General features: G+C 42.9%; 2 protein-coding genes across 2 annotated transcripts; both read left to right on the top strand.

Moving 5' to 3' along the window:
• The first annotated feature begins 1,879 nt into the window (after nt 1–1,879).
• BDBG_17060 (uncharacterized protein) lies at nt 1,880–3,556 on the top strand. The gene is made up of 4 exons (XM_031724866.1): nt 1,880–1,945; nt 2,012–2,708; nt 2,785–3,060; nt 3,191–3,556. The coding sequence occupies exons 2-4, from the start codon at nt 2,700–2,702 to the stop codon at nt 3,206–3,208; spliced, it is 303 nt and encodes a 100-aa protein (XP_031578331.1). The 5' UTR covers nt 1,880–1,945; nt 2,012–2,699; the 3' UTR covers nt 3,209–3,556.
• Nucleotides 3,557–5,417: 1,861 nt separating this feature from the next.
• On the top strand, nt 5,418–10,829 carry BDBG_04788 (uncharacterized protein). Its single transcript, XM_002624878.2, has 2 exons — nt 5,418–6,059; nt 6,443–10,829. The coding sequence occupies exons 1-2, from the start codon at nt 6,042–6,044 to the stop codon at nt 9,821–9,823; spliced, it is 3,399 nt and encodes a 1,132-aa protein (XP_002624924.2). The 5' UTR covers nt 5,418–6,041; the 3' UTR covers nt 9,824–10,829.
• Nucleotides 10,830–10,878: the final 49 nt, after the last annotated feature.

Here is a 10,878-nt window from a genome sequence, read left to right as displayed (position 1 = left end):
TCTTTTCTTCTTATTCTATACACTGATTACAGCTACTAGATATTAAAATATTTGAATTATTAAGTAAATCATACTTCAATCAACTGAATGAATAGATGAGAACTGAAATGAAATTTATATACACTATAAAGAGATCTTTTTAACAGCTATTTAATACTGTATGAAAGAAAGTAGTTACATCTTTAAATATTATATTTACATTTGCTACTACTAATCTATATTCATTTAATTTAAAATAGATTCTTAAAAAGCTTATAATACAGTCTTACATCTCTTCAGATGTATAATATCAATCAAGAATCTCTACTTCTATTATTAATATACAGAAATTAATGAAGTAAGTTAAGTAGTAATAGTATTAAATATCTAGTAATCTTAACTGAGTAATTTATATAAAAGAAAATTTTGCTCTTAATAAAGAGATTCTTCTAATAGAGAATAAACAGCTATAGTAAGCTCTTAATCAAGAGAGAAGATATTATAAGTATAACAGAATAATAAGATTATTAAATTCTTTAAATTTATTATTAGTACAGTTCTTTTTATCAGTAAAGATATAGATTATATATAAGAAAATAATTACTTCTGAAGCTGTTAAAAAGAATGAGCAGGCTTATAAGAAGAATATCAAGTTGTAACATACTATTCTTAAGAAATAAAAGAAGACAGATATCATGAAGAAGAGAATAAAATGAGAGACAGTTTATCAGATAGTAAAGCAGTAAAAAGATATGAATAAGACTGCAAGAGCTGCTCAACAGCAGATTGAAAAGAAGCTTAGAGATATAAGAAAGACTTAAAGTAAAAAGAGAAGAAAGAATAAGCTGCTGTACAGTAGTAATCACAGTTGAATAAGAAAAAGATTACAGAATTTAAAAATTATCTTTCTAATCAGAAAAGTAGACTCTTGATTTTATAAAGAGTGACTAAATCACATTTTCAGAGCCCTGTCAGAGTACTCACAGATTCACTGTCAGAGAAATCTGATGATATTACAATCTCTACTGATTTAATAACTGCTTATTTACTAATCTGTCTTCATTCAAGATTTCATGTTTTAGATGAGTTATTAAGCTCAATAAACATCTACAGAATTAGCTGTATATTTTTATATGTAATTTTCTATATACATTTTCATCATATAGTATATCACCTTAAAATCTAATTGTGTTGTTGAGATATCAATGAAAATATTTCATCATTGTGATGGCAAAATGGCGGGCGTTGGGTGTAAGCGGGCGTTGGGTGGTTGATCACGTTACGCCTCTACGAGCACATCTACTACACATTACCAGCGCCAGCTTTGAAGGTTTTCATTTTCAGTTTGAATAGTAGTTATTATTCTGAAGTGTAACTACACATCTGATGAGGATAAGGAACCAGGGACAATGAACCAAAATCTCAAAACCAAAAGACAAAAATAATATAAACTAGTCGTTGTTGGTCAGTCCCGTACCAGCAACCGGTTTTCATCCAATTTTAACGCCCGTAAATACCTCAAAAAAGACTTTGATTCAGATCGATAGTTAGTAGAACCAAAAAATTGCTGCGACAAAAGTGGAAAAAAATCGATCATAAATCAATAAACCGAACTTCATTGAACATACTCTCAAGATAAACCAATCTTACCAGTTAAACCTGGACACAAGAGGGGAAGTTAGCAGGGAAATATGTACGAACTCATATATAGCTACTAAAACTACCTACCAGTATTGATAGCTAGCTAGTTAACTAGCTACCCGGATTATTTATTTAATATTATTAGGAAGCTACAATGAGTACCTAGGTATCAACCGAGTTGACGGGATGAAAGGGGCAGTTATTTTAGTGCGAAGGGGGGATCTGTTACACATTCCATCATTCCAAGCTCATTACTACCCATCCTTTCACCTCATCATGAAGTACATGTACATGTACATGAACATCATATTGAATAATAGGTATTGTATGTATTTCCTCCCTTTGTTTCTAAGTGCTTAAATATCTAGTAACATATAGTTAACTAAGAGAGGCAAACGAGTTCCTGGTTTTGGCAGCTGAGCAGCAGGCATGACATGCTTATGTCCCGCATGCCCTAAGCAACTGTGTAACTATGTAATAGTAGCTGCAATAATAATAAAGAGCATGTGCATTGCATGAGCAAGGCGAGATTGTTTGCTCTGTCTGTCTGTGATCTAATATTATCATCCATGTGTTGTTAACTACGTCTATCAGAATACGGGACGGGCAGTAAAGCCGGGGGACGGAGGATTTGTTGTTCTCTACGCGCCTCCCAATACATCCCCTCCCCCATTCCCGCATGCGCACAACCAACTTTTGGCCTGTTTTAGAATGTTCTCTTTTGTTACTTCATTTCAAAGGGGATGAATGGTTAGAATTCGATGCAGTAAGTTTTTTTTCCTGGCGCGGCATTGATTATTCCAAAGTGGTTGCCTGTTTGTCACAGGTGACAGAGTGTTCCGGTGAGGCGGGATGGGAGGTTTTTTTTTTTTTTTCCTTCCCCTTTTTGAGGGTGTAACTTAGGCGGAGTTTTGAGGTGGGTGTTACATTCTCAGATGCTGTCTCACGGTCAGGGGCTTCGTGTTGGTCGCAGGCGTACGCTGTAGCATAGCATTAAATTAACATTTTGATAGCGAGGCACAGCGTGATGTGCTCTGTAACTTAGGCAGAGTGTGTACGCTACTAAGTATGTATGAATAATGAAGGAGGTATACACACTTTTAACTACGGAGTACTTAACTAACTACTGTTTATGCTTTGCCAACTGAACTGATGCTGTGCTAGTCTCAGAGCGGACGCAAAATACGATCTGGAGGTTATTCGTCGGGAGCAGTTTTCCCGCCGACATTAGCAGTCGGATGGCCATGCTTCAAAGCTCAAAACACCCTTTGCTGGGCCGCCCCCCCCCCCTCCCCCTGGCAGCATGTATCGCACGCCAAACAAGCGGAGACATATTGTCCTCCTGCTACCGATATATATCACGAGCGCAGGCGGAATGCAGACAAGAGTGAGGGCCCGGTGCAACTAACCAATATGTATGATGATGAGTTCAAAGATATTGTATCTACTTGCATGTCCACTCTATTATTCCTTTTCATTTTCCCTCCTGAGTCCTAACAAACAAATCACTCATGGTTCGTTCAGCGCTGACCCCGTTTCATTATTATTCGTCTCTTTCTGCCTTTTGTAGCACCAATTATTGCCATGACATGACAGGGTTCCTTGCTTCGCGACTGGCTGGCTGGCCCAAAGGCCGGAAACGAGATAGATCCATGCAAAAATAGGGCGGCTCAGCATCTTCAGAAAAACAAATGCCCCTCAAAATGCCTTTTCCACCCTCGCTCAAACTTTAAAGAATCAGATCGACTTTTCGGTCGAATCATGGTCTGCGAGTAATAATGTATGTTTATGGAGTACGGAGTACAGTACAGTCAAGTTGTACGTACGTGTCCTCCGGCCCGGGGGGGGGGGGGGGGGGGTAACTTAAAGAGTTTCAGCATCCCTTTTTTCAAAGTGAGGGCGCCTGGAAGCTCCAATAGAGAGCCCGCGTTTGAACCTATGGGCGGTTTTCTTCGGCGCTTCCAGGAAAAAAAAAAAAAAACAAAGACAAAGCGAAAATCCTTGAGCGAAAATCCTTGAAAACCCTTCCAGGTTATCTTGCCCTGGCTGGCGCCGGTCATTTGCTAGTGGTTAGGTTTCCCTGGCCGGTGGTCAAACTGCGTCCCGAAAAATGTCGAATCCTTGATATTGTATTTTAATTTAACTATTCCGGATCGGCAATGAGAGTAGTTGATTCGTAGAAATAGTCGGCGACCTCCTTCCAAGGTTGTTTTTGTTTCCATGGATTCTGGATTCTTGCTCGTGTAGATTTGCCTCTCTCTCTCTTCCCTCCCTCAAGCTTCAGTATTCAAGGCAGGAAATAATAATAATACTCTGTAATGGTCATTACCTGGAAAATGATGCGATGATCTGGTAGTGGTCGAGGTCTGGAACCTAAAAATAAAATAAAATAATATAAATAAAAATAAAAATAAAATATAAATAAAAATAAAAATAATATAAAAATAATATAATATAAACAATTGAAAAAAGTTAGTGGAAATGTTAAGGATCGGGCGTCTATTTTTCACCTTGGTAGATAGAAATACTCATTTAACTATCTTCTTCATTCTCAAGACTTAACCTGACATTCTCCATTCTCAGATAACTAAAATTCAAGAAAGGAGAAGAAAATTTTTTTTAGTTCGAAGCGGTTGTTGAGCTGACCTTGCTTCACGGACGGGCCTCTAACGACGACGACGTCCAGCTGGTAAGTTTTCCGGCCTGTAGACATGTCTTAAATTTTATCCTGTTTCGTGCCGCCAGGAACCTGGAAAGCAGCTGCGGGGAGAAGGGGGGTTTCGAGTTGATTTCACCTTGATTTCACCTTGATTTTTACCTTGATTTTATTTTTAGTTTATTTTATTTTTTATTTTATTTTTTTTTTAACTGAATAACGGTCTGCGCTTTTTACTTTGATTAGAGTATTCCCGGGATTTCAATATTTAGCTTTCTTTGTAGATGTCAAAAGGAAACTCCACCGCTCAATTGATAGTTCAACGGTTGAATATGTATATATATGTATATATATATATATGTGAGTAATTTTGTAGATACAAGCCCTGTCTGTATGCTGCTTACATATATTGAGCCCCTCACCTAACCGTGTTCTCTAGATGGTTCGCCCGGAAAAGTATTCTTGCGATAGTTATTCCTTCCAAGGTTATTCCTGGTTGAAACGTGATGATCACAGACAGTCGGTAACTATGAAGCTATATATTTAATGGGCTAGCTGGTGTGTGCATATATCAACCGAAAAAAAGGCGACGATGAAAAGGGGAAAAAGGAAGGATAACGCCTGTTGAGGTAACTTAACTTTATATAATAAAGAAAATAAATAGCTTGATGGGATGGACGAGATGGTTAGATACTGATTTTCCCGCCCACCCAGCCTCCCAGTAACTAAGTAGCACTGCTCTGTATTGTAACTATTACTGATGATAGTAGAAGCAAAAAAAAAAAAAAAAAAAAAAAAAAAAAAAGATGATCATAGGTTTACTCCAAATCTTGTATGGGGTTGATGTACAGTACAGTACAGTAGTACTCTGCGGAGTACTCCGTAGATACATACATAGTTTAGTTACCTTGCAGTTATAGTTAAAGCTCCAACCTATAGCTAGTTAACTATATAGTTACCTTTGTCTGACAGCAAAAAGCAGCCTTCCCACTCGGGGCTGTAGTTACTATCCTGAGCCAAGGACACGGTAGTGGAGATAGTCAATAGTCAATAGTCAATAGTCAATAATAATAATAATAATAATAATAATAATAATAATAATAACAATTATAGTAACTACTCCGTACTCCGTATGTCTGTAGCGGGATTAATCTGGCGTGTTGTTTATTATTATTAATTTATGTGTTTATGTTTTTGCATCAAGGAGCAGTTCCCACGCCCCTAGCCCAGGACGAGTTTAGCGGGAGCTGTTGATATCCAGCCTCAGCTTGCTGTCGTCCGTCTCCCTTCTCCCTCCCTCCCCCCCATCTGCCTCTGCTCTGTCCACCAAACTCTCTCCACTCTCTTCCTCCGGCTCGTCGCCACTCCCTTTCCACCGTTGTTATTTTTCTGGATCTTCCTCTCCTCTCCTCTCCTCTCCTCTCTACTCTCTCCTCTACCACCTTTCGTGCCTCGCTGCCTTTTTGCCGTTCTCTTGCCCATTGACCTCATTTAGCTCTCCGTATCTGTCGCTATCAACTATCACCGCTCGCCCGCCCGGCCCCAACAAACTTCCGGGTAGCCAATCACCAAATCACTCCACTCTCTCTATATTTTACTTGCCGCTTGCTCCTACCGCGTCTCCTCCAGCTACATTACCCCCGCTCAATGTGATATTATGTGATGGATCTGTGTTCTCCCAGACCGACGACGACGACGAGGCTGCCAGCTGGGCGTCTTCTCCGTGCTTGACCGCGTGCGCCCACCCGTGTAATCAGGGGAAGAAATGGAACATGTGTCAACGGTGAGTTACTGTTTTCCCCCCTTGGTGTGTCCCTCCCTAATCGCGCGCGTTTGCTATTTTTGACCCTTGACTGCCTGCCCTACTATATATCATCCATTGCTGTTGTTTGTGGTTGACCGCGTTGTTGTTTTTGGGTGGTGCTGCTGAGTGGTGGAACCTTGACCGACCCCCCCGCTCCCTCTCCTTCTCCCTCTCCCCTCTCCCCCCCCTCTTTGGTTGTTTGTCCCTTGATCTTTCAATGTATCTCTTCCCCACCGACTGCTGGACAACGTGCTGCATACACCCCAATTACACGCAATATGTAGCATCAATATGCACCAAATATATACATATACACGCGTATATTAAAACTTCTTTCTGATAACGGTTGCCGCGCCCTATAGCTCTGTGCAATTGGCACAGTTGGAATCGCCGCCACGGGATTCGCCCTGGGCAGGAACGAGGCGAGCCAACCACAACCCCAACCGCGGCCCCCTTCCAAGCGACGACGTTCTATATTTCGACACAGCTATTCCTCCCCGTTAGCCCGTGTACTGGATGTGTCGTCGTCCCCGATCGACACAGTGCCTACTCGTACATCTCCCAGCACCCGAAGGCCAGCCACTTCCCATGTTCTGCTTTCCAAGCAAGTCGATGATTTCTCAGCGGGCAGACTAGATACAGCGCATCCCGCGAATGAGAAACCACTAGAAGCTCCAAAGACTCGTCCTCGTCGTCGAACTTATGTGGCTCCCCCACCTTTGTCTCTTGGACATGGTGATCACTCTACAGATGATCCTCTAATATCTTCGCCTACCGGAAGACCATCTTCATCTTGGTTACAGCGTCTCTCAATAATATCCTCTTCTCAAAACGACAGTCAGCTGTCAGGTTCGCAGCCAGGCTCACCATCTCTCAATGGGTCCACCAGTCCCTTCTTCTCTTCTCCTTTCCGTGCGGATCATCCACCCCCCAATAAATTGGTAAAACGACCGAGGTCGCAGCGGGGCCTAAAAAATTCCCAATCACAGGCGACGCAATCGGGATCTGTCGCAGCGCCCGCTCCACTGCTACGACGGCCAGCAACTAGTCACCAGAGACTCGCAAATATGAGGCAACGGTCGTCAACTGACAGTCGCGTGCAATTGGGGCCTCCCTATTCTCCTCTTCATTCTCCCAATCAAACACCCGCAGAAACATTCGACCGAGCAGATGGAACCTGGAGACCATACTTCCGGTCAGAATATCCTTCTTTCCCGGAGATTAGACGACGTTCATCCGCGAGACATAGAGATAGAGCTCGCTCCCCTCGTCGACTCGTACCCGAGCCTGGTGTCGCACCTACATTACTTCTTGCAACTTGCATACCGCGTGATACCCCCAATCATACTTATAGATCTGAGGATAATATACCGTGGATGTCTAAAGTTCAACGTCCACAGACTAGAGCTTCTATTAATTTCGATGACACCACCCTTGTTGATCCCTTTACTCAGCCTATACCAATAAGTGAGCGGAAGCCGCGACAGTCCTTGTCTGTTAGTGAAATAAAGACCGGAACTTCACCAGGTTCGTGGAAACTCTCAACCACGAAAAGTCTGGGTCGGCATCGTGGGTTTTCGTTTTCCAAGGAACCCACCATAGAAGCTAGTTCTCCCTTAGACGAGCTAGCCGTCAAACTTGATGGGCTTAATGTAAACTCATCGAAGCTTCGGAAAAGAAAACCAGTCACGAACACAGATCCGTTCAGGCGTCGATCATCTTCTTCACAAACAGAGTTTACTCCTCACCAACTTGACACGATAAGCTCAGAAAACAACTCCCCCAAATCTCGCCTCCGCCGACGCCCTCAGTTTTCAGAACTTCGTGCTGAACTCTCCCCTGAACCGATCTGCTGTGACCTAACTTTAGACTCCAGATCCAGGTCATCGTCTGGGGAACAGTCATCTAATCCTTCTGGAAACACATTTTCTTTCTTCTCCAGTCGTCCCAAAAGCCAAAGACTTTCTGCGGCTACATCTGATCCAGCTTCTACCTTGGTTGGCTCGGACAATGACACACGAATATTCAGCTCTGGGGAAGAAGATGAGACTGATTTCCAGAGCGATACAGTTTTTGACTCGTTTCCTACGCATGTTGGGATGGGCAACCCTGCAGGTCACCGCGGTCCACGTATCGAAGCGATATTTGACCAGCCATCACCATCGGAACTTGCCAACGAGAAAATCAAGGTTCTTGAAAACGTAACTTCTGACGCAGTTTCGGCACAATTAAGCGCACTCCATCGTGATGATGATGATGATGACCTTAATAATCCCGAAAATCCCACATTATCTAGTACTGAACCCCCAATCTTACTTCCCACCAAAGAGTCTATACAGAAACCCGATTTTTCAGTGCTGGCTTCTGCCAAAAGTGCCGATGATTGCCCAATTGAATGGACTAGTCTAGATGATATAGAACCTATGGACGACGGGGACCAACAATTGCCATCCCATCCTGGATCGGACTCTAACCCTTCGCCTCTCCAAGGTTTAATGGTGCTTCGGCCAAGGATAGATCGACCTCATTCATCGATTACGCTTGACGAAACATCTGGTAGAGAAGCGCGACTTTCGCTTTTCGACTGGTCAGAGCAACAACGCAGCGATAAAGACGTACAGAGCTCAGAGTCTCGCCCCAAAACGGTTCATGGCAAACAAGCTCCTGACACACGCGGGGGTCGCACTGTGACGCGCCGTGGTGCCAGTGCTGTGCACCTTAGAAGCCAAAGTGTACCAATTTCCCGTGAGCCATCCCTCTCAAAGAAACCTCACCAATCCAGCCCGAAATTCGGTACGTGGGGCTTGGGGAATAAAGGTGTGAGCGAGGACTGGGATGGAGACTTTGAGTTCGAGGATTCCGATAAACCAGATGGGTCGAAAGGCAATGATATACAGTTAAACCAAATGCCATCCAACCAAGGCATGAGGGTACCTAAGGCCATCATGGAGCGTCAAGCTAGTGTTCATGGCCAGTTTGGGCATGTTCAAGAATTAACATTATTAGTGGAGGAACTCAAACGTCTTCACGCCCGCGCTGGTGCGCTAAATATTCTCGATGGCCCGTCTGCCGAGTTGTGGAGGGAAGCTAAGGGCATTATTAGTCTGGCTACTCTAGAGGATGACGAGGAAGAAGAGGGAAACTATATCCCCCAGCACCAACTGCCATCACCTGCTTTTAGTGTCGAAGACTTAGATGACGATTTCTTTTCTAATGGACCAACGAATGACCAATCTGGCCGTACGAGTAATGATACTCACCGATCACCGCTCTCTGAGAAGATAAACCCGAATCCCAGTGTAAACCCGCCTACTCGACCGAGAACAGACTCTTCATTGAAAGCCAAATTCGTTCTCGACACGATACACCAGCAGCGCGGTCTCCAAGATCCCGGGTACCTTGGATCCAGCACAGACCCGCCTCAAAAGCTACCGTTTGACACGCAGTCACTGCGGGACCTTGTTATTCGAGCGGGGGTTGTTACGCGGTCTCTCAAGGAAATTGTCCGCAAGGCTGAGGGGGTGTGCGTAGGTTCCGAAGCTGAAACCAATTGTCACCCTCAAGACCCTCCATTTAGCCAAATGTTTACGCGGCCGCTCAGCGGTGCTGAGTCTAGTTGTTGTCTTCCAGATTTGGCCCGATCAAACCACACAAATGGATATCGGAGTATTGCCGCCGCTGCTGGCACAACGCCGAATGAAAATGATGGCTGTGAACGTATGACAATGATGACCGTTGTATGAACCCCCTAAAAGAATTCACGTCACGTCACGTCACGTTTGTTTGAATGAATACGAAAGAAGTCAACGTTTTGGGAACTCCCCAAATCCCTTACTATGCACTGAATGAATAATTTTTTGAGCCTTGTTTACTTTTACTTTTTTTTTTTTTTTAAGTTTTCTTTCTGACAAGCTTGTGTTTGGTCACTCATTAATTTCCTATTTAATAATATCTTTTGTTTCTTGGTCTTTCTCGTTTAGGGATTCCTACTTTCTCGCTCCTGGTTGGATTTCTTTCTGTACGGGTACACTGGGTTTTCATTTTCCGTTTCTTTTCCTTCTCACGGATTTGTCATGGGGATACACACTTTGCAAGTTATGTTTTTGGCGTTCCCCCCCGAGCCCCTGGTGCTTCCTGCTTTTGTTTCGTTTTCTTGTCTCCTTTTTCTCTTTCCCTCCTCGTCCCTTCTATTCGTCATGTTAGTTGATTTTCTTCTCTTGATTATTTCTCTCTCGTCTTGTCCTAAAGCCTAACTGAAACATAGCTTTCTTCATGTCAGACCACGGCCCATGAGAGCAAGGAAATTGCAGAAGAAACACCGAAGAAAGATGATGACAATTAAAACGCGGGAAAAAAGCCTTTTTCTTTTTTAATCTTTTGATGTATGACGCACGGTAATATGAGTACGGAGGAACTTTCCTTCCGTTATCTTCGTTTTCTCTTTTTTCGGTTTCTTTTATCCGATCGACTACCCTTATGAAGGAGGTCCCGATTGAAATGGGGTAGACAGGTATATTTTGTAGGGTTTAGATGTTCCCTTTCTTCACATCACACAGCTTATTTCTTCCACCCTCAAACCCAACTACATAGTAGAGTTCCTACTTAGTAGGTTTACTACTGTTGGTGCTACATCGAAGATTTTCTTTTTATTTCGTTTTCTTTCCTTTCCCCTGCGAGTGTGCGATAAAACATCTATTGAGTTTTGGCTGGGTTTTTTTTTTTTTTTTTTTTTTTTTTTTCTTCCTTCCCTCATTTTTGCTCATTCATTTAGCGTTAGCGGATGTTATTGTAATACACA

The sequence above is a fragment of the Blastomyces gilchristii genome (genome assembly GCF_000003855.2).
Source record: "Blastomyces gilchristii SLH14081 genomic scaffold supercont1.8, whole genome shotgun sequence".
In the NCBI taxonomy this organism is placed as follows: domain Eukaryota; kingdom Fungi; phylum Ascomycota; class Eurotiomycetes; order Onygenales; family Ajellomycetaceae; genus Blastomyces; species Blastomyces gilchristii.
Note: the sequence above shows the minus strand (reverse complement) of the source record. Positions and strands in the feature narration are given on the sequence as shown.